We start from the raw sequence: 24,060 nt of genomic DNA, 5'->3' as shown, positions 1-24,060 counted from the left end.
TCATTTTTTTTGAGATAGAGTCTTGCTGTGTAATTCAGGCTGGTCTTCAACTCTCTATGTAGCCCAGTGTGGCCTCGAACTCATGGCAAATCTCTTGCCTCAACCTTCTACAGACTTGCACCACCACAGAGTATTTCACTGCATTTCTAAGGGTTGGGAATCCAGGAGCAGTTTAAGCTGGGTGTTCTAGAACTGCAGTCACCTGAGGACTGAGGAGGGCCCGCTTCTAAGCGCACACACATGCGTGTTGAGAGGGTCCTTTAGATTGTTGACACCTGGGCCCCTCTATAGGTAGGTTGGCTCAGAATCTGGTAGGATTGGGATGAAGGGAGCACAGGAGAGTGAGTACTGGGGTGAGAGGAGCGTCCTCAGCAATAACCTGGTATTAGAAATGGCATACTATCCTGCTGTGTGCTGGTGGTCACACAGACCTATGCCTAGTACAGTGTGAGGAGTTCTGCATAACAGTGTGAATGAGTGAAAGTAGGAGTTACTATACATCATCCTGCAGTCCTAACTACTTCTTTGGCTGAAAATCGAACACTTTTATGTTTCCAAGTTTTATACAGAAATGAGAGAATACAGTGACATGATGGGCAAACTTGAATTTTTCATTATTCAAGTGAGCATAAAGTACACATTATAGGAAAATGGTATGTAGCGGGAGATGAGGCTTGATGGAAAAGTGCTGATTACTCTAAGCTTTGTATATATGTAAAGGAGTTTGGGTTTTAGGCTGTAGTTTACTGGTAAGTCAGTGAAAAACTGAGCTATTGGAGCAATGACAGTTTTTTGGAGCCATGTGAAGAATATGCTGGTGGAGCCATGTGTGGTGATAAACATCTGTAGTTCCAGCAAGTTAAAATCCAGTGAAACCCTGTCTCAAAAAAAATAGTTCGACAAGTTAAAATCCAGTGAAACCCTGTCTCAAAAAAAAATAAGAAAGGGCCTGGAGGTACAGCTCAGTGCAAAGGTTGTGTTGAGTCGCCATACTGGGGAAAAAATACATAGGAAGATGAGAAAGGTAAGGTGTAGCAAAATAATAATAAAAATGTAGGGTTATGGTAGGAAAATATACCAAAGTGAAACAGTGGGGGCAGAGAAAACGAGGTTTGGTGATTGGCTAGCCATGGAAGATGTGAAGAGGGAGAAATGGGAGTCTGGGACAGTAAGTAGGTTTCTGGATCAGGTAAGGAAGGAAGTGGTGGCATGGGACAGGGTTGGTCAAACCATGGTTTATGCAACAAATCTGGCTTGGTGTTTGTTTCTGTAAAGTCTTACTGGAATACAGCCATATCGAGTTGTTTACATTTGTCTGTGACTGGGAGAGTTGAGTAGTTGCATTCCTCCAACCTGTCAGTTTAGGAGGGACAAAGTCAAGCTCAGATTGGGCAACCTAGTGGGACCATGTTTGACTGAGGTGGTAGCTCAGTGCAGCGGCCCTGGATTCAATCCCTGGATTGTCCCTTCCCATCAAAATGGCTGGGGATATAATTCAGTGGTACAGCACTTGCTTTGTGTGTACATGGCCCTGCGTTCAGGCCTAAGTACTGTAAAAACAAACAAAAATACCCCATACTTTATATGTGGCTTTATTGCAGCAGTTGTTAACTCTAATGCTTAATGTATATATTTTCCCATTGAATTCTTACACTTCTTAATAATAATGATATGCCTTTCCATCTTTTTATCCACTGGCCAAACATACAAGCTGGGAAATTCACTTGTGTGCCTACCTGTGTGTATGTTGCATAGCAAGGTAGAGTTTGTTTTATATTTCATGATACAGTCTTAAATACATTTTATTGTTAGAGTACTTGATTAGCTTAAATAATGGTTAGCACATTTTAAGTACCTTTACCTGTTTGAAATAATGGTTAATTAGGAAGGATATTATAAATACTGTAGTAGCCAAAGTAGTATTTTATAGTTTAGGGTAGCCTTTTTTCTTTCCCTTTTTTTTTTTTTTTTTCCTTTTTTCATTGAGACAGAGTCTCAATGTGTATCCCGGGCTGACCTTGAAACTCATTATGTATTCCAGGCTGGCCTCGAATTCATAGCAGCCTTCCCTCAGCCTCCTGAGTGCTGGGCTCACAGGTATGTGCCACTATGCCCAGCTAAGGTAGGCTTGTTTTTCTGTTCACCATCTTTGTCATATTAGAATCTGGCATTGGGCAGTGCTTAATTGAATGGATTTCCTTAAGTTTATATTTGAAAGTTCACATAAATGAATATTTCGTTTCAGTAATATTTAGGTAGAATATTGAAGATGAGTGAATTTTGTTTATATTGTGGGGATAGTAAAGCATAGAATGAAAGCATATAGTTTGGTTTGCTTAGAAAAGAATTTCCTTGAAATTGAAATGCTGGGATGCTTAGAAATAACAAGCATAATATCAGAATGTTGCAGAACAGGCTGCTTTATTATGTCCCGGCCCTGACCTACAGGAAGAAACAGGAGCCTCAGGACCCCAGATGAGAGGATAGCTCATGAGAAATCCTGACAACCTGGAGTCCTCACCATCCCATCCCACTGTGTTCTAGAATCTCAGAATCTTGAAATCTGTGGGACTTTAACAGCCCTCTGGAACCCACCAGAGTGCCCAGAGGACTTCACAGCCTCCCATTAGCTGCCTTCCCTGCTTGTTCTTACCCACCTCCCAGAGTTAGAGAGCACTGTGTGGTCGCCCAGCTGACCTTTGGACTGCTCTGGCAGGACAGACTTCTTTATATTGGGCCTATACGCCTCCCAGTGCTGCCGCACAGTACTGGATAAAGGTTTAATGTGTCTTTGGCCTGGATTCCTTCAAGCATGTAGGGCAACATTCATGCGCTGTCCTGTCTTTGCAGGCTAAAGCCTTCCAACTGTCTCATTCTCTCCTCATGTGTGACTTCACATTTGCCTGCACTCTGTCCCTGTTTCTCTAAATTCATTCAGGGCCAGAATTCCTTTCTGGTCATCTCTTGAGATTTTTATGTTGGAAGACATCTCACTGTGAAGACTTCTCTCTTCTCTGCAATTTCCTCTGCAGTAGGTCACTACATCTCTGTGTATTCCAAAAATACCTCTTAGAATTTTATTCTTGAATTTCAAACTGCCAGTTTTCATTTGTTACATGTGAACAGTTTGGTTCACAAACAGATGTATTTAACAGAATCCTGTTTTTGTTTGCAATCTCTGCATTGCATGATGAACAGCTATCTTTCCTGCAGGAACATGAATGTGTCCACCTTTTCTAGAATTGTGGAATGAATTAAGTTCATGAACTGAGGTACCACAACACTATATGTTTTCATCCATTATATAATTTATTATTAAATAAATATACACATACTAAGGAAAAAAACAGAGAGAAGAGAAAGGCAGCCCAAATGGGTTAACAGAGGCTCTTGAACAGAATGACAATTATTTAATAGGTGATGCTTTTATAAGTATTTTGGTAGCAAACAACATAAACTGGCTAGTTCATGTAAGAGTAAAAGAAATATATTAGCAGAAAGTCATAGAACTCATAAAATCAGTCAGAAACTGGGCAGTCACCGTGAGTGCTCTGTTGCAGATCCTGCTGTGCTGTCCTTTCTGTCCACCTCTACTTCCCATACTGAGTACTGAGGCAAAGGCTTTGCAACATGCTAAGCAAGTGTTCTACCACTGAGCTACATCCAGGCCTTTTCTGTTTTGAGATTGACAGGGTCTTGCTCAGTTGCTCAGGCTGAACATGTGATCTTCTTGCCTGATTAGTCTCCTGAGTAGTTGGGATTACAGGTATGCATCAGCATGTCTGGCTTGCTGTTTTATTATATAGCTGGAGAGCCCCCAAAACAGAAAAATTGTTTAGATGGTGGTAGCCCAAAAGAAAATATCTTTACACCATTTTTTTTCTCTTTTTCTTCTCTTTTTCCTTTTTGAGGTGGAATCTCACTGTGTAGTTCAAGCCGGCCTTGAGCTCACTGTGTAGCCTAGGCTGGCCTGAAACTCCAGCTGTCCTGCCTCAGGCTCCTGAGTGCTGGGATTACAGGCATGCACCATGCCCAGTTTATAAAACTTAATTAGTCCATCCGTACTACCATTCCTAGTTTATCTTACTATAATGCTAGTTTGTCTATAAGTTAAGCCTCTCCTTAAAGTTATTTAATGTAGATTAATAGTGTACTATTCTACCTCCATTCTTACTAGTCCATTCTCATTTTGGTTATTACAGAATGTTTTTTAAAATCAGATATAAAAAAATCAGATACAATTTTCTAAAGGGCTAAAAGCCTTATGTGCCTTTCCATTGCTTTCAAACTGAAGTCCAAAATTCATAGTATGCTTTACAAAACCATTCACAGTCTGAACCTTTGTAATCCTTTAGTTTAATATTTAGTAAATATAAAAACAAAAACAGTTCATTCACCACATGCTATCACCTGCATAGAAGTAATCACTGTGAACATTGTTTTCTTTTTTATAGCATTTACTTTATTGCAAAATAAGAGTAAGTTGAATATATAATGTGCTCTTATTAAAACTTTCAAGCATTTTGTATGTTGTGTAGTACTTATGTCAGTAATGTCTAAAATATCTGTGTAACTTTTTGTGCGCTGAGAACTGAAACCAGGGCTTTTGCACTGAGCTATATTGCTGTATCCCTGTCTTTTTAGTAGTGGAGTGGGGTGGGAAGGATAGGGTTTCACTAAGTTACCTGAACTGGGTTTGAACTTGGCAGTCTTTCTGCTTCAGCCTGCCTTGTGCTAGACATTACAGGCATATGCCACGATGCCCAGCTGTATAACATTTTTCATGAATTTTAATAGAAATTAATTTTTAAATTATCCTTTACGGTAGATGTTTTTAGCATATTCAGTAAACATCTTTTTTTTTTTTTTACAATTTTTAATGAATACTTTGTAGTACATAATGATTGCATTTATTGTGGAGTGTGTGTGTATGTGTGTGTGTTTGCTTTTAAATGTTTCTTATGAAGATTTTGTATATATTTTGTTACAGTTAATCCTAAATATTTCATTTTGAGAGACACTTGTTTAAGTAGCATTGAGCTGTGTGTGGTGGCACATCCCTGTAATACCAGCACTCTGGAGGCAGAGGCAGGAGGATTGCTAAGAGTTCAAACCCAGCCTGGACTACATATTGGGACCTTATCTCAAAAGAATAAAACTATTGTGTTTTTTATTTCAAAACCCATGTGGACATTGTTGAATATATAGAAAAACAGTTAACTTTTGTATATTAAACTTGGGTCCTGCAACTTTGCAGTAATCCCTTATTAGTTCCAGGTTTTTTATTTTTAGTTTGTTTTTTGTTTTTGCTTTTCTTCTGTGTTTTTGAGACAGGATCTTGCTGTGTAGTTCTAGTTGGCTTTGAATTCACTATGTAGCCCAGGCTGGCCTCAAACTTGCAGCAATCCTCTTGCCTAGCCTCCCAAATGGTGAGATTATAAGCATGCACCACAATGCTCAGTTTTTGTTTTTGTTTTTATGGCTTTAGGAATTTGCATTGAGCTGCATCTGAGACCTTTTGGGCTTAAAATTGTGATCAAGCTTTTTGTATCAGCCTCCCAGAGTGCTGACTATATCCAGGTTCAGCAGAGGTTTTGGGTGTGGTGGTGTTGTTTTCTGTGCATTTTCTATGTAGATGACCATGTGCTCTACAAACAAAAACATTTATTTAGTTTTTAATTTTGTATTTTCACAGTGATTGAATCAAGGGTCTTTTTTTTTTTTTTTTCGTCTTTTTGAGACAGGGTCTCTATGCAGTTCAGGCTGTTCTTGAGTTCACTTTGTAGTCCAGGCTGGTCTCAAATTTGCAACAATCCTTCTGTCTCAGCCTCCCAAGTGCTGGGATTACAGGCGTGGGCAACCACGCCCACCTGAACCAAAGGTCTCTTGTGCCCCAGGCAAGTGTTCTACTATTAAAAGTCATTCCCAGTTCAACAGAGACACTTTATTTTTCCTTCCCATGCTATCTATGCCTTTCATTTCCTTTTGTTGTCTTATTGCATTAGCTAGAACTTTTAGTAGAGTGTTATGAAGCAGTAGTGCAGTTTCTCACAGTTACATGTGATGTCATAGGCTTTCTTAAGAGTTAAGTGAAGGCTCACTTGCATGATAATTTGGGTATGAAACATGTGCTGAATGAAAAGAAAGCCTCCTGGAAGTTTCTCATAAAACTAAAACTGCTTTGAAAGCTCTGAAGAAATGTGTGCATACCGTTGAGGTTTGTTTCCTTAAAACCTGATGATTTTACCAAATCAGAGGAGCATGAAAAGATCATTAGGGGATTGCAGGTGTGGCTCAGTGGTAGATCTTTTGCCTAGCATGAAATTGATCCCCACCACCATGGAGGTTGGGAGGCTAGAGGGAGATACTGGGTGTACAAAAGTTTAACATAAAAGAAAAATGTGGTAATGTACCCTTAATTAAGAATTTAGGGTAGACCTTGCAGAGAAACTAAAATGAGAAAGGTGGAATGTAACAAAGCGTTAGTAAGGTTGTCCTGCAGTGGTGGCAAATCTGTGGCACTCTGCTGCTGCAGGCTGTTTGTTACCATTGAAAGCTCTAAAACGTTTTCATCCCTGATGCAGAGCAGCAGATTTTAAATATATTATGGATGTGAGTATAAATTACTACAACTACTTTACGTGTTTTCCATATCTGTCGAGTTGTGTGAAATTTATAGACATTTGTATCTGTCTGCCCCCACCATAAAAACAAACATGGTAATAACAAAAACAAAAGCATTGGTTCTTAAAAAGTAAGGGACTTGATCTGAAATTCACTCTATTACTGTATAAAGCATTAAATTTTGTTGTGTTAATTATATCTCACCATGACAAATTAGTACCTCTACAGAGATGACTAGAAAAGATTTCTTTGTGAAATCTTAAATGACGTTTTGTTGAGAAGGAAGAAAAGTAAAATTATGTTTTGGAGCTGGAGATATAATCCCAACACTCTGGGAGGCCAGGACAAGAGGATTGCAAGTTTGAGCCCAACCTGCAGGACTCTGCAATCTAACAAGACTCTTGTCTTGAAAAATAAAATGGGTGGGTGCTGCAGTTAAGTGCTTGGTTTATTCTTACTCTCACGGAAGGAAATGTGTAAATAATGTTTTGTTTTTTTTTTTTTTTATCAAGAAGTTCTATTTCTAAAGTGTGTAGATATACTCCTAATCCCAGTACCTGTTACTGTTCTTTTTAATAGTCAAGCCCATCATCTCCAGAGCCAGCTAGTCTTCCTACAGAGGATATTAGTGCAAACTCTAATGGCCCCAAACCGTCAGAAGTTGTACTAGATGATGACAGAGAAGATCTGTTTGCAGGTAATTGTCCTCTCTTTATTTTTTAATAGTGGTCAATTGCAGTGTGTACTCTATTAGAAAACAGTCTCTAAGCAAGATTTAAATTCTGTGTACTAGTTGTAACTCTTCTTTGTAAAACTTAGGAAATTTCTAGTTAGATCATTTTGTGAAAAATAATGACCTATTCAGAGAAACAAATGTATAGTCCATTCTGGTTCTAAGCATTTGAAAATAAATTATGTGTTACAATTTGATTGTTTTGGCCAGTCTTTAGGCTCAAAATAGTAATGGTTGTGTTCATCCTTTAAGAAATGACTGATTGTATTTTTAAAATTGCTTGTAACTTGTTACAAAACAAAATGAAATCATAGATTTAAAAATAACTTTATATTTTCTGTTTGTAGTTTTAATAAATGGCTATACCACCTGTTTCATATTGTTGTTTTCTTTTTTCTTTTTTTTTTTTTTTTTGGTTGTTTGAGACAGGGCCTTGGCCTTGAGCTCAGTTTGTAACCCAGGCTTTTCTCAAACTTGCCATTATCCTCCGGCTTCGGCCTCCCAAGAGTGTTGGATTACAGGCTTCTTCATTATGCCTAGACTATTTTAATTTATTTTTAAGTGAATAAATTGATGCTTGAGGAATTATTTTGGATATTGATGCTGGATAGGTGGTTTTCATCCTATTTTTTAAAAATTAGATGCTTCAAAACAACTATACTTTGAGGTTAATAAAATTTAGGTACAAATTAATATTTTGCTATTTTTTACTGTTTGTATGTTTTTGTTTTCTGAGACAGATTCCTGTTAAGTAGTTTAGGCAGATCTTGAACTCACTGTGGAGCCTAAGTTGTCCTCAAACTTGTGGTGATCCTTCTGCCTCAGTATCCCCGAGTGCTGGAATTACAGCAGTCATGCTGGTACATAACTGTAATCCCAGCACTACAGGGAGGTTGAGACAGGAGTTGTTCCAGGTTAGCTTGGGCTGCGCAGTGAGTTTTGTTTGGTTTTATTTTAAAGAACTACATAGTATGACCCTGTCTCATCAAATCAGAGGTGGGAAGTGTAAGAGGAGTCTTTGACTTCTATAATTGTCCAGTATTTAAAACATTCTGTATTCTTTGTACAGATATGTTTGAGGGTATAATTTCCCCATCACAAAAGTAACACAACTTTTATCTTGATTGGTTTTAATGTTCTCATCACAGATGAATTGATGTATTTTGTCATATTAGAAAATTGAAGTATGATATTAAGTATCAATCATTTCTTTCTTTCTCACTCATTAGTCACCTAACAATTTAGAGTCAAGATCACAGTTAACCAAAGTTACAATATTTCAGTATTCTTTAATCTTTGTGGAATTTTAAGTACTTTCATGGCATTTACAGTTTAAGCTAAACGATGACAAAGTCCTTTTTCTGCTAAGCAAGTACTAATCTAAAATTGTATATTTTCCTGTTAAAGGGCTAAGATTTTAGATTATCTTTTTGATAACTTTAAACATACAGCCTTAGAATACTCTATATGAGTATGCTGAAACGTTACTCTACCAACAACTAGATTTGTTCATTGTGTGTGTATCAGTCAATGAGTCAAGAACTGTACAAATAATTTATTTACTTTGCCCAGTTAGACTTTTTATTTTTTGAGACATTGTCTATTGCTATACCGGACGCTGGCCAGAACCTCCCTATGGAGTAACCTAGCAATTCACAGTCCTCCCCAGTGTTGGGATTATAGGAGTGCACCACAAAAAATATTTATGTGTTAGTCTACCTAATAGAGTATGCAGATACCGTGATTGGAGTGTAGTCATTATGAATATTTGTTTTTAAAAAATGATTGCCACTGTGGTAGTACATAAAATATGCTAGTGTTTAAGAGGCTTGAAAGGAGGAGGGTAACATTAGTTTGAGACCAGCCACTGTCTCAAAAAACAAAAACAAAATAAGATCATCTGTGTTCTTTTTTAAACCTAGAAATAGAAGTGCTTTTTATGCTTTAGCTTTTATCTTGCACTGGTACACTCAGTTGTATTTCATAACAACATCATGAGGTGATCTGACTGCTCCTACCTTTTTTGTTTTGGAAAGTTGACTAAGTGCCTAGATGACCTGATACTATAAAGGTCTGGTTTGTTATAATGCGCTTAAGCAGTTATGTTGTTCCTCCTCTGGAGGGAGGAGGACTGGTCCGGGAAACCCCAATAGAGAGTAGCACATGTTACTAAGGATTGTGGAAACTGATGTCCAATGGTGACATTATATACTGATTTTTCCTATATGAGTGGATAGAATATAGATCCTATTGTAGCAACCTGGCTATTTTGATTTTAAAACCATGAGATTAGATTTTATTGCTGTGTGAGCTACTGTTTTAGATCGTGTAAGTAGCATACACCAGAAGTGATACTGGAAAAACTTCTGCTGTGTTAAAGTTATTAGGCTACTTGGAGCACATACCATTCTTTCCCGAACATTTTTATATCCTACCCCAGAGCTTCACTGAGCATTCTTAAGGAGATCTTCTACAGGAATAAGTGACTGTGAGTAGCTTGGCAATACTGAAGTTGTCCTAGACATCACAACTTGTTCTTGCCCAAGCACCTAGCTTATATTACCTGTGTTGTTCCACAGAGGTGAAAAATGTAAGTGTGATTAGTTTCCCTTTGTTTAAAATAAGTGTGGAATCTGTATGATTTAATTAGTATTAATTATCTTTGGCATAATACATGCTTGTTTTCAAAGTAGGTCTTAAAGGAAAAGTTAATCTTGACTGTTAATATGTATGGGTTATCTTCCTGAACCATTAGGTCTGGTTTGGATGAAATTAGATAAATTTTCAGTATGTTTACTTAAGCCAGAAGAAGTCCTGGAAACAATTTAAGGCACACTGTATATTGGTATTCTGAATCTAAAATTTCTTTCCAAGTCAGGCATGGGGGCACATGTCCCTAATCCCAGCATTTGGGAGTCTGAGGCAGAAAGATTATTGTGTGTTCAAGGCCAGCCTGGGCTACATAGCAAGACCCTGTCTCAATAAATCAATATATAGATACAGATTTATTGATTTATGTGTATATGTGTGCATACACACGTGTACACACACATATAAAGTATAAATTTCTTTCTAGTTGTTTCCCTTTCCTTATTAGCTACTTAAATCATACTTTTACCTACTTGGATATCATAAACCACCTATGAAGCTATTTTTTAGTGCAAAGAACACAAAATCTGGTACCAGTGAAGTAAAAAATGTAATTAAAGATTTAAAATAATATTTTCTGTATGGATACTTCGTTAAAGTTTATTCTCTTTTGTAGGTTTGTTACTGGTTTTGATTTTTAGGTCTGTGTCTGTTGCAGTAACAGTGCTTCATTGGTTTTTTTATTTGCTGCTTATTTTAAGCTTGTTACTTTACTTATTTGTAGATTAAAGATTTTACACCTTTTAGCTCTCATATGGGATTTTTACTTTCTCATACTGCTCAATGTTTTTATTTCCTTAAATAATAAGTATCAGCCATCTTCATGGGATAAAATGATATATAAGCATTTGTTACATTAGAGTCATCTGTAGTGTTACGTTTTCCCTCCACTGATGACTATAGTTTGAAAAATTTTAATTGTTAGTCATTTTTGCTTTTAATATGAAAATATAAAGAGATCCGTGCCAAGGACCTATTTAACATTAGATAGCTAAATATAGTTTGATAACATGTCAGCCTGTGTAAACATATTCCATGTAAACATATCATTACTCCTATGCTTGCTGAGGTATTAAAGTTAAAATGTCTCATTGACTACAGTTTTTCCCTACACCTTTAGAAATCTTGAGAACTTCAGATCAGAAACCACTAATCTGATGCTACATTGTCCTGACAATTGTGCTGTAATTTTACTGGGAACTAATTATACAAAATAGCAGAACCATGGTTTACATTATGGTCACTGATTGTAATTTTCACTTATGCTATTCTATTTTCAGGAGATTTCTGCCTTGTTTTTCTCTACCTGTTCAGATCAGTTTTACAAATTATTCCTGATTTTCCTCTGCCTTAAGTAGAGGAAGGTATTTTGGGAAATCAGAGTATTTTGCTTCTGTTTCTAGTACGGTTTAGTGTTTTCTGCCTTAAGTGTTGTCTCCTGTCTTTACTCAAAATAGCATTTGAGTTTTAGTTCATGTTGAAATAAATGTAACATTCTTACTGTTCTCTTGTCTTTCATAATTATTTAACATTCCACATGTCTTGTTTCACCAACTAGATTATAAGCTCCCTGAGATCAGGTATGACTTTTTTCCACTTCTTTGTGTTTTTTCATTGCATTTAGCTCACTATTACCTAGTCTATAGGCATTCAGTTTATTGATTTGGCTTAATTTTAAATAAATTTAATTTGAGATTTTTCAAGTGAGTGAGCACTTTAAATAAAAACCTACACACCTATTTGCTTTCTGCCTTATTTGTATATGCAATCTTCAGCATTTAATTGCTTTCAGTTATTAACTTCATGGCTCTTTCATAACAAACTTAGTACTGTCAGGATAGTTCTGGGAAACCTTCTGCCTTAAAATTTATGTTTCTGTGTTTAAAATTAATGTAATGTTATTCCTGAAAAAAGTATTTGGAAGGTAAGTTGTGACAAGTGTCATGTATATTACAGATGTTAATGAACATAGACTTGTTCCCATCATCGCATTGCTCCTGTGTAATTACAATATAGTACAGATAGTGAAGATGATTTAGTAGAATTCTTCCTAAAACCAGTGAAGTTCTTGTTGGATTTTCAGTTTTGACAGACAGCTAAAGGAGGATTCCTCAACTGTTTTGTAATGATAATTTTTAATTGACATTATTTTGATACTTGTGTGTAGTATAAAACTTTGTAATTCATTGACTACTCTATAGAGTATGAGGAGTTTCTTGCATTTCCTTAATTACCTTGTTTAATTTACATCCAGAAGCCACAGAAGAAGTTTCTTTGGACAGCCCAGAAAGAGACCCCATCCTTTCCTCGGAACCTTCCCCTGCAATCACACCTGTCACCCCCACTACACTCATTGCTCCTAGAATGGAATCAAAGAGTATGTCAGCTCCTGTGATCTTTGACAGGTCCAGGGAAGAGGTAGGAAACGTGTTCATATTCTGAATTGATATGTAAATAATGGTTTTGTTCCCTATTTATTACTCTGTTAGTCATTTCTCATTAAACGTATTTGGTATTTTGGGAAAAGACTATAGAACTAAAGAAATCAGAGTATTTTCCTTCTGTTTCTAGTATGGTTTAATGTAGTGACTGGGGCATTTTACTTACCTTCTTACTATTTACTTATTTATTTTTTAAATGGGGTCTCACTTTGTAATACAGGCTGGCTCTGAACTCACTATGTATTATCTTCTTAAGTCAAGGAGTTTGTCATTTATGATCTTATAATTGTAGCATATCCCTTATGAGAGTTCCTAAGTTGGTCAGGTAGTTTATAAAATTTGAAAACTGTTAATTACAGTAAAATGCTATTTTGAATAATTTTACTTGCTAAGACAAAATAAATACAGTTGATACACAAAGCCTTTATTTTTAAAAAGAACTGCTATAAGGTGACCTGCTGTAAGTTGACCTGCTATAAGATACATCCCTCCTCCAACCTGCTTTGAGATAGGGTCTCTCTGTATATCCTAGCCTGGCCTCGAATTGGTGGTCCTCCTGCTTCAGCCTCCCAAGCCCTGGGTTTACCTCTGTGCACCACCACACTCAGCTAAAGATACATTCTTATGATTTGGCAATAATATTTGATAAGGTGCATTTGGCAAAGAAAGGTCATGGTGTGGTATGGAGGTTTTTGTTTTGTTTTTGGCATTGTGGGAAATGGAACCCAGGGCTTCACGTATTCTAGGCAAGTACTCAGTCACTGAGTTATATCTCCAGCTCCAGAGATTATTTTAAGTGGCAGAATTACAAGTTTAAAGTCATTCAGCTATATTCCTACCACTCGGAAACGTACTTGTAATTCCCCATACTTGGGAGGATGGGGCAGTAATTTGCCATGAGCTTAAGGCCAACTTTAACTACATAGTGAGACTCTAAACTCAAAAACTCCAGGTCATTCATATAGAAATAGATCATTAAAAAATAACAAACATGATGCTAAAGGAAAGAAACAAGATATGTGAATACTTGCTGTTGAATTTCATGAGGCAAACTTTAAGCAAAGTTTAACTAATGGACAGTGTTGGAAGTCAGGATAGTGAATGTATCGGTAAAGTTACATTGTGATGGAGGGAAGCATAAGAGGGCTCTCGGCTGAACTTGTGTTTTTGATCTTTGTTCTGGTTACACAGATGTGTTCACTTTATAAAAGCTTGTTGATCTGTACACTTAGAGTTTATATACTTTTCTATTTTTTAATGATTCCAAAAGGTTTATTTTTAAAGGTCTGGCTGGGCATATGGAACATTTCTGTAATTCCAGCTTTCTAGGAGGCTAAGGCAAGGGAATCAAATTCAAAGCCAACCTGGGCAATTTAGGGAGGTGGTTGTTGCTATGCTCTCTGGCCTGAGCATGTCAAGGCAGGAGAGTGGGAAAAAAAATTTGAGGGAGAACTTGTTTCCGAAATAAAGGATTAGAAATTATAGCTTGGCACTTCCTGAATTCAGGCCCCAGTAATACCCTCTCCCCGCAAAAAATGAGAGCAAGGAAGAAAGTGTAATTAATTAATCGTAGTCTTAGACTTACTGTTACCTTGGAAAGTTTGCAGTTTGCAGTAATTTCTAAAGTTTCTTGAATTAATAAAGCCTTCCCGCAGAGTTGCTATTTATGAATTGTGTTTTGATAATAGCATTTAGAAGGGCTTTTTTTTTGTCTTTTTCCTTTTTTATCGGTACCAGGGATTGAACTCACAACTGCCTGCTTGCAAGGCAGATGCTTCTGCTGCTGAGCTAAATCCCCAGCCCCTAGAAGGGCTTCTTTACAGTCCAGTAGGTTTTACACTTTTCCCATGTATTCTTTGTTGACGTGATCATCGTTGTTGTTTCTCACTAAGTTGCTCTGGCTGGGTTCAAACTTGAGATCCTCTTGCTTCAGCCTTCCGGAGTGCTGAAATTACAGGCATGACGGTCTTGGACTGCTGTGCCCAGCTTTACTTCTATTTTAACTTGAGCTTTTTAGTACTTCACTGGCTTTAGCAAGAATACATGTTTATTAAGTGTTTAGACACATGATACTAAAGTGGATTTTAGGTAATAATTTCTGCAAGTACGTGAGATGATACTGGTGAAAGCAGTGCTACTGTGTAATTATTCAAGATTAGAGATATAATTTTGAAAATGAAAATCTTAAAGGAATTATTTTAATATGAATCTAATGATTCAGTATATGGAACAAAAAACTGAAGATTTAGTATATAGAAAGCTGAAACAGTTTTTCTATATTCAAGGAGCTATTAGAACACACAATTTTCTTTTACTTCTCTGAATTATCATATATGTATGTGTTTTGTTTAAGTAGTCAGGATATGTGAATTTTTTTTTCAGAGATGGAGTATTGAGTGAGTTTTTAAATTGTTCATTGTGACAATGATCCAGGTAAAAGACAGATGGTACATATTTAGTTGTTATTGTTAGGACAGTATTAATTGGAATCTTCTCTAACACCAAAAATACGTGTACTTTCTAGATTGAAGAAGAAGCAAATGGAGATATTTTTGATATAGAAATTGGTGTGTCAGATCCAGAGAAAGTTGGTGAGTAAAATATTTACTATACTTTGTACTTATTTTTGATTAAATTGATTATTATGTTCTGGGTTTTTTTTCCCCCCAGTAAATGCATCATTACATTTTAAAAGTTTTTTTTTTCTCTTCAGTCAAATTTTATTGGTGCATTTTAGATATACATAATGATCATATTCATCAGAGAATTTATGCCTAGTACTTTATTTTTTAAAATATAATTTCTGATAGTATTGTTTACTGTTACAGGTGATGGCATGAATGCTTACATGGCGTACAGAGTAACAACAAAGGTAAGCCTTTGCTCCTTTACTAAAACATTGATCCCTCCGTAGGTACGGTAGAGGCTGTGACCATGATTAAGGTAAAAATTATGCTGTCTTTATAAAAGTTACCATCTTATAAAGATTGCTGAGATGTTGTTTTGACATGTTGTGTTTTCCTTCAGTACATTGTTCTTTTAGATTATAGAAAAGGAATTCATGTAGACCTGAGGGTCTCAAAAGGCTTCCTAGGGAAAGTGGTATCTAAGCCAAGAAAGGTGAAAGAAATGATTTTGGAGAAACCAGAAGGAAGGCGCAGAATGCTTTCTCCAGGTCAAGGGATTTGCTTGTAAAAGCTAAACATAAAGAAAGCCATACTGATTCTAGGATCTGTAAGAAGTAGTTCATGATGCAGTCGTTTGGCTATGAGCTTCTATTGTGTTATGACCAGCCACATTAAGGAGTTTGTGTTTCATCTTAAATATAACGGAGTGCTATTAAAAAAGTTGGTACAATAGCTGGGCATAAGGCGTATGTCTGTAAGCCCAGCTCTTGGCCTGAGGTAGGAGGATTGCTATGAGTTTGAGGCCAGCCTGAACTGCATAGCAAGACCCTTTCAAAGAAACAGAAAATTAAAATAAAAAGGTTCATTCAAGAGTGTGACATTATTTCTGACTGTCTCTCTGGCTATAGCATGAATTGAGAGGGTCAAAGTACAGGTCCGGATTGGTAGTTAAGAGACCTTTATGATAAAGGAATTGTAGGCCTTCAAATCCTGAGGCAGTGTTTGTTGCAACAGTACTAATTAGAAGAGTAATGCTTGATACTAAGGAAATGGTTCTGGAAGCGAGCACAATAAATGCCTCCTTATGTTATGTGGGAAGTAGAATCAGTAGGATCTGGATTAAAGAAAGAAGAATAGGATGCTAAATTAGCGACTAAAGGAACTTTATATTTGTATAGAAAGATGGGGAGGAACAAAGTATGGATGGGCTAAAATTTGTCAAATCAGTTAGGTCATTAAACACGTTCTCCTTAATTGTCCAGCTGTGGCGTCAGGTTCTGATGAAAGCACTGGGGTATGCTGGCAAACAGCACAGAGCAGTGTTTGTTTTTTTTTTAATATTTTGAGATGGGGGACTCACTGTGTAGTCCATGATGGTCTTGAACTTGCTGTGAGGTCCAGGCTTGCCTTGAACTCAGTGCAGTTCCCCTGCCTCAGCCTCCCGAGTACTGGAACTCTAGGCATGCGCCACTACACCAGGATAGAAGTGTTCTTTTATGGAACACTTGTTTGGTAAAAGATGAAATGTGTTTTGAGGTGCCAGTGGGATCTATGTAACAGGGGATTGATACCTTTGGAATATTAGACTGAAGTGCAAAAGGAGATCTGGTCATAGATAAAGATTTTAGATTAATATTGTATTACAGATGAGTTAAGAATAGAACAAAGCATGCCAGATGTGATGGCGCACACTTGTAAATCCCTGCACTCCAGGCTGAGGCAGGAGGATCATTGTAAGTTTGAGGCTAACCTGGCCTACATAGTGAATTTAAAACCAGCCTGAAGCGCCGGGGATTTAGCTCAGTGGCATAGCGCCTGCTTTGCAAGTGCATGGTAGTGAGTTCGATCTGTGGTACTCCCCTCCCCACCCCCAAAAAAACCAAACCGAAAAAAAATCCACCAGCCTGATTTACAGAGTGAGACCCTGTCTCAAAAAGCATTTTTAAAAAAAAGAATACAGTAAAGTAGTAAGATGTTGTGGCGCATGTCTGTAATCTCAGCACTCAGAGGCTGAACCAGGAGAATCACCTCAAGTTTGAGGTCAGCCTGATCCATATGACAAGACCCTATCAGAACAAACAAACAGTATTACAAGGCAGATACTTTCTATCCTCTTAAATTTCTTTTAAAAACAATGATGATTTAAGGTTTTGAATTGCTAGAAATTGGTATACTGCATTGGATTCTCTGTAATATTTGTAAAGTAAAGCAGTGCATATATGTATGTTACATTTACTATTATGGATAATGTTAACTTCTAAATAATTGCGTACTATTCAAAATTTGAAATATCTCTCTTGTAGACTTCTCTTTCCATGTTCAGTAAGAGTGAATTTTCAGTTAAAAGAAGATTCAGTGATTTTCTTGGTTTGCACAGCAAGTTAGCAAGCAAATATTTACATGTTGGTTATATTGTGCCACCAGCTCCAGAAAAGAGTATAGTAGGTAAGCACAAGTCAAACATTTAATTTTTGTTATTACCAATTCAGTTTTAACCTTATGAATCTGTGGATTCCATAATCATTCACTGTCAACATCTTACATTTGGAGATGCAGAATTCGTTTTTTCCCTTATGGTAATCATCTATTAAAGAGTATGCACCTAAAGTCTTATTTTAAATAGCAGTTTTGAGCAAACCATTTTTATTGTCATCATTAGCTAGCTTATTTGTGCTGCATTATGTACCAGACAGCCAGATTTTCTAGAGAACATTTGCATAACCTTTCTTTCATGTTTCAAGATAGGAAATACCTGTAAAAGGTGTAAAAGGTTAGGTAAAAAAGTGCACAAGACAGCAGCAGACATGGAAAGATCTATGTATGAGATTTTTTTTTCCCCCACCTGAAGCTTTTTTTTCCTTTTTTTTTTTTTTGGAGACAGGGTCTCATTTTCTAGTGCAAGCTGGCCTGAAAGTCACCTTGTATCCCTGGTTGGCCTCAAACTCACAGCAATCCTCCTACCTCAGCCTCTTGAGTGCTAGGATTACAGGTGTATGCTTGTAGCTTTAATGTATTTGAAAAGTGGAATTCATGAACTAAGAAATATCCTTCTATAGTCCTGTGACATTTAATGGAAGTGGGTTTAACCTGTTTATACCACTAAAACCAGTATCAGTGATGTGATGTTTACAAATAAATTAGGTATTTCAATAAATTTAAGTCCGCGCGAGATTGTGAGTTCGATCCCTGGTACCAACAACAACAACAAAAAAAGTTATTACCTCAAAAAGAAATGTTGTATGCCTTAGCCATTACCCCTGTTTCCCTCTGTACTCACCCTTCTCTCCACCAGCCTTGGACAATCTCTTAACTACTTTTCTCTGTAGATTTGCCCTTTCAGGCCATTTCCGGTTAAGGATGTCATGCAATCAGTTGGGTTCTTTGTGACAAGCTTTTTCCACTTAGCATTATTTTTTTCAAGATTCTTGTATGTTACAGTCTATGTCAATATTTCATTTCATAGGATATCTTGGGGGGTTGCACCCAGGGGCACTGTAATACTCAGCTACATCCCCAGCCCTTTTTCATTTTACTTGGAGACAGGATTTAGTTTAGTTACCTGGGCAGAACTTGAACTTGTAATCCTCTTGCCTAGGCTCCCAAGTGCTGGATTTAGAGATGTGTGCCATAGAACCCTGGCCATAGAACATGTCTTTGAAAGCAAAAGTAATGGGAATAAAAAGGGAAACTATAGCTTAGTATATTAACATTATTCACCATGTAGAGAAACCACTAATGTGATTTTTCCCCGTTTTGGTGTTGCAAATTGAACTCAGCATCTCCCACATGATAAGGTCATACACAACCTAATTAACATGGTTTTATGTGGCATATTCTGAATGTCTCTGCAAGCAAGCTTATTTTATATTGTTATAAAGCCAGCTGTCCACCACATAGTATTGGGTGCCCACCATCCCAGCCACCCAGGAGGCTTAGACCAGAGAATCACTGGAGCCCACAATTGAAAAGATAAAGGAGAGTTGATGTGATACGTAAACAAGAACACATTCTTACAGTCCACAGCAGGGAAATGTCTTCATTTTTGCCATTCTGAAAGTAAAGAAACCTAATTGTTCATGAGAAATGAATGTCAGTCATGGGCATGTGGCTTAGTGCTAGAGACCTTGTCTGGCATGTGCAGGGACTGGGTTTCTATCCCTGGTCCAAAAGGGAAACCAAAGAAATGAGAATGTTAATTGGACTTCAGTGTACTGATTTAAAAATTCTGTTTTGCACTTTGAAATGTAAAAACATTTGAATTTATCAAAAATACAAAATATAACCTGAGGAAACTTGATGTAAATTTTGGTAAATAAATGATATGGCTCAGTAAACTAACACTGCTATCCAGGCAAGGTGGTACATGCCTGTAATCTCAGCACTTGGGAGGCCAGCAAGTTGGAGGCCAGCCTGAACTATAAAATGAGTTCAAAGCCAGCCTGCACTGCATAGTGAAACCCTCAAAGAGACTTAAAAAAATGATAATACTGCTGAAGTTCTGCTTAACCTGTTCTTTCATGTTGTTAGTATTTATTTACCAAGTAGAGATGTTAACCAAGATTTAATTCCTCAAAGTAGTTTGCTTCTCAGGTAAAATAACAGGTACAGATCTTGAATCTTTTTTTGTCAAGTTCAGATACAAAGTATATTTTAAGTTGTAAAGAAATGATTATAAAGCAGTGTTTCACAATAATATACGTTCATTATGACTCTCATTCAACTTCTTCAAAGGTATGACCAAGGTCAAAGTAGGTAAAGAGGATTCATCATCCACTGAGTTTGTAGAAAAACGAAGAGCAGCTCTTGAAAGGTAATTCTGGGTTATAAAACTTCATTGCTGTCATGTTTTTCCTTCATTCAATTACACAAGTCTCATTCCATTATTTGGCACAGATATGGTTGTTTTTTAATGTGTCAGGTGATGGTCTGTAACAAGATACTGTTTGTCATGTTTTTATTAGTCTTTCTTCATAGTCTATGTACAGAATAGCACTTGATTTTGTATCATATGCTATCAGGAATACAAATACATGGGCTAATGGAATATAGAATCATAAATGGAAGTTATAATCGGGGGAAAGAATTGAAAAAATGTTTGAACAGGGCTAGGAGTGTAGCAAGGTCCAGGACTCAATTGCCAGCACTAGAAAGAAAAAAGGATTTGGATAAAAATAATCTCATTTTGATATTATTTAGGTTCTTAGGAAGGTATATTGTGTTTATGTACTATTTTCAGCAATTTTGCCACTAATAGTTCATCTAAACTAATTGTTTGGTATAAACATTAAAATAATGAAAGATGCAATCTGTGTTCTCATTTTTGTGTACTTAATTTTGACTTGAATATGCAAAAGTATTAGTCATTGCTTGGATTGACTATATATTTAAAGAATTACATATATATTCTATTTTTTCTTTTTTTAAATCTTCCTTTGAGTATGTGACTACTATTTTCTGTAACTTTGAAGAGTTGTCTACATTATGGCAGAGTAAAAGGAAAATGAATGGAAGGAAACGCACTCCCGAAATTTTATCATTTATTTTTTCTTTGCTTTCTGAAAATGCAAGAAAATAAATTTGAAACTATTATAAAGTCAGACTTTTAGAATATAACTTGGTAGTTACTTAGACTTGAAACACTTTTTAATTTGGTAGATTTTTTGGCCATAATTTTCTAATTTGACTTTGCAATCAATGATTGATGAAGGTAGGACAGATTTTAGGAGTGGTGTAATAATTTGTATCCCAATGGGTCTGTGTGCGTGCATGCATGCATACATACATATCAATTATTTTAAAACTTCTTGAGGCAATATGTTTGGTTTTAGAAATGTACTGAAGTGTTTGCATTTTAAGACTGTGTCACAGTGGAGTTAGTTTTAAACAGTTTGTAGTAAGAAAAACTAAAAAATACGCAGTTTAAAAATCCTAGAAAACGTGGTGGGACTTAGGCAGCTGCCCAAGAAGGCAACTTGTCTGCCCTCTTGGTAAGCGCCCCTGGTGCCGGCTGGGAGAAGAACCAGTCAGCTGTGCCCATGGCCCCATTAGCAACTGGGGACAGAGTTCTGAGCATCTCTTGGGAGGATGACCATATGCAATATAGCAAATGTGGGCGGGTTTCCGTCTATGTTCTGTTTGAAGGCAAAGGTTAATTTCACTGTTACGTTTTATAATGATTATTTTGCTCTATTCAATATTCTCCTTTAATTGGTTTTGCAATGTTCTGTTATTGGTTTGATTTCACTATACCTTATTGACTGGACAACTATTGTGAAGATAGTGAGATATGCCATAGTACCTATTACTACTATCCCAGTATCCTGCTTTGAAGTTCTGTACCAGTATCACTACATTGTCTCGATTGGCTTTGTTCTGTCTTGTTCTGTTGTATTTTTACTACATTCAAAATAAAATTTAAAAAAATATCTTAGAGAACATAAAGATGCAGTGATGCCTGTGAGAATCAGCAGTCACCCAGGAAAAGTATTTAAATTGTGTTAAGAGAAGGTTAGGTTAAGCATTAGAATTGATTATGTTATAGACAGAATATTTTGAAGAATAAAGGTACATAGTGTTCTTTTTAATTTTGCCTAGTCCTCCTGAAAATGTAACCATGACCCTTGAAAGACCTTTCAAGAACTGTTTTTCTATGAGTAAATTTGAAATATTTCACATGGCAAGCTTGATAAGGAACTTAATGAAGATTTATTGTACCGAGGATATATAATTTGGTTCTGCATTTTCCTCTTTTCTAACTTTGAGCACATTGTGTAGTACTAACCACTATAACTTCATGTGGTATGAAGCACTGAGGAATGTTTAGAGAGAATATTGAAGCTTTAGTATTTGCGTAAAGATAGTTTGTTTTCTGATAAATGAAATTTAGTAAATGCAGGATTTGTAATTTGTAGAATTAGTGATACAATAGTTTTTGAAAAACAGAATAGCATAATATAGAAAAACATTTCCATTTCTATTTCTTATTAGAAAAACATTTTTTAGACAGGGATTAACTATATAACCCAGGCTGGTCTTGAACTGGGAGAGGACCCCCTGCAGCTGGGAGACCTGCCTGGGTCACCATACTCAGCTATCGAAAACATTTCTAAAGAAAACACAAGGGTTAGGGAAACAAAAGAACTGGAATGCTTACTTTTTACTCTAATCCTGTATGTGTCATTCCAGCCCATTTGGTGCAGTTTTTTGATTTTCAGGGTTTTTTTCTTTTTGAAGAAGGTCTCATTCTCTCTCATTCAGCCTGGCCTTGAATTCACTGTGTAGCCCAAGCTGCCTGCAGTCCTCCCTGCTTCAGCTCCGACATGCTAGGGTTACAGGCATGTGCCACCATGCCTGGCTTTTCGTGCACGTTTTTTGATGAATAGATTTTAAAACTGCATTTCTCTTACCTTTCATAAATCTGACTTTTTAAGTGATTTTATTTCATTTCTCAAACATTTAAACAGGTATATCTAGCTGGGTGTGATAGCGTACACCTATAATCCCAGCACTCTTGGAGGCTGAGACAGGAAGATTATGAGTTCTAGCCCAGCTGAGACAGGAAGATTATGAGTTCTAGCCCAGCTGAGACAGGAAGATTATGAGTTCTAGCCCGGCTCTGACAGTTTAGCAATTTAGTAAGACCTTGTCTTAATAAAAGACCAGGATATAGTGTGGCATACCTATAACCCCAGCACTTGGGAGGCTAAGACTAGAAGATCATCATGAGTTCAGGGCCAGCCTCAACTACATAGTTCAAGGTGAGCCTAAACTATATAGTGAGATCTCGTCTCAACTAAAAAATAAAATGAAACAGCAAATAGCCTAAAAGAAAGGGCCGAGGATGAAGTTTATTACAAAGGCCTTGAATTCTACCTCTAGCGTTGCAAAAATACATACATTGAATTATACTAAGTTAAAGACTAGAACTGACTGTATTTGTGGGATACAGCCCAACCTAGTGGATCTAGTAGACAGATAAATATTTGTTTTTTATTACTTTATTTAATGCCGTGATACCCATTTACATCCTTAATTCAGGCTAGAGAATTTGGGTGAGTATCTTTATAGAAAGACTAAACGTCTGATAATTGAAACTGGAAGAAAGGATGAGAATAAGTATGTAGGTATTCCCCTCTGCTATAGGCAGTAAAATAAGCAGAGGCTACTCTTATTGAGAGAGTTCCTGCTGGCACAGTAGTGCACACCTGTAAGCTTGGTTGCTGGAGAGGCTGATGTAGGAGAATTGCGAGTGTGAGCCCCACTGGAGCAATTTAGTGAGACCTTGTCTCAAAATAAAAAATGGAAAAGAGCTGGCGATACAGCGCAATAGTAGTATGCCTCTGAGTGGGCACACACAGGGTTGGTTTCCTTGGGATGCTTTACTTTAAGACATAGTGAGTTTATTTTATAGAAAAAGATACACTTCAGCACACAAACAAATTTAGATAGTAGCATGCAAGATTTAGAATCTTTCAGTTGAATCCTGTACTACTGTACTATATCTGATGTAACCTTGGGCAAGTTTCTTAACAGTATTCTTTTTTGTCCAAAGAATGAGTGAATCATTTAGGATTGTGTTCATTTCAGGAATCTAAAAACTCAAGTGGTAAGACCCAAACAGTTACTATAAATTAATTAATCCACTTCACAGAAGAGAGTTTGGAGTCCAGTAGCTCTTCAGCATTAGCTAGTTCATCATAGAATCCCATTGCTGCTTCTTGTATCTAGAATGCAACCGTTTTTCATCAGTGTAGTCCAGAGACCCTAATTAACTGCAGTAGTCTCCTACTTTGGCCTCCTTGTTTCTAAGCTTGGCAGCTGTACCTTAACACTTAAAGTATTCCAGTTGAAATGTGTATCGTAGGGGCCGGCGATTTAGCTCAGTAGCATAAACACCTGCCTGGCAAGCACGAGGTCGTAAATTTGATCCCCAGTACTAAAAAAAAAAAACCCGAAGAAATATGTATCATAATGATCATATTGACCC

The 24,060-nt window shown here is 36.8% G+C and overlaps 1 protein-coding gene across 2 annotated transcripts in view; it reads left to right on the top strand.

Annotated features, from left to right (window-relative positions):
• Snx2 (sorting nexin 2) overlaps positions 1 to 24,060 on the top strand; it is a 50,509-nt gene that overhangs the window by 11,594 nt on the left and 14,855 nt on the right. The window contains exons 2-8 of one of the 2 annotated variants that reach the window (XM_063232442.1): positions 2,042 to 2,097; positions 7,204 to 7,321; positions 12,261 to 12,424; positions 14,972 to 15,038; positions 15,276 to 15,319; positions 17,378 to 17,519; positions 19,806 to 19,884. In XM_063232442.1, the coding sequence (XP_063088512.1) occupies positions 12,371 to 12,424; positions 14,972 to 15,038; positions 15,276 to 15,319; positions 17,378 to 17,519; positions 19,806 to 19,884 (386 nt within the window). In that variant the 5' untranslated portion in view covers positions 2,042 to 2,097; positions 7,204 to 7,321; positions 12,261 to 12,370. The remainder of the gene's footprint in view (positions 1 to 2,041; positions 2,098 to 7,203; positions 7,322 to 12,260; positions 12,425 to 14,971; positions 15,039 to 15,275; positions 15,320 to 17,377; positions 17,520 to 19,805; positions 19,885 to 24,060) is intronic. The other variant, XM_003477377.5, reaches the window with a different exon arrangement.

The sequence above is a fragment of the Cavia porcellus genome, unplaced genomic scaffold, assembly GCF_034190915.1.
Source record: "Cavia porcellus strain 051 isolate PalLab524CR breed Dunkin Hartley unplaced genomic scaffold, mCavPor4.1 scaffold_21, whole genome shotgun sequence".
Lineage (NCBI taxonomy): Eukaryota > Metazoa > Chordata > Mammalia > Rodentia > Caviidae > Cavia > Cavia porcellus.
The sequence above is the reverse complement of the archived record's forward strand: the minus strand, read 5'-3'. Positions and strand labels throughout refer to the sequence as shown.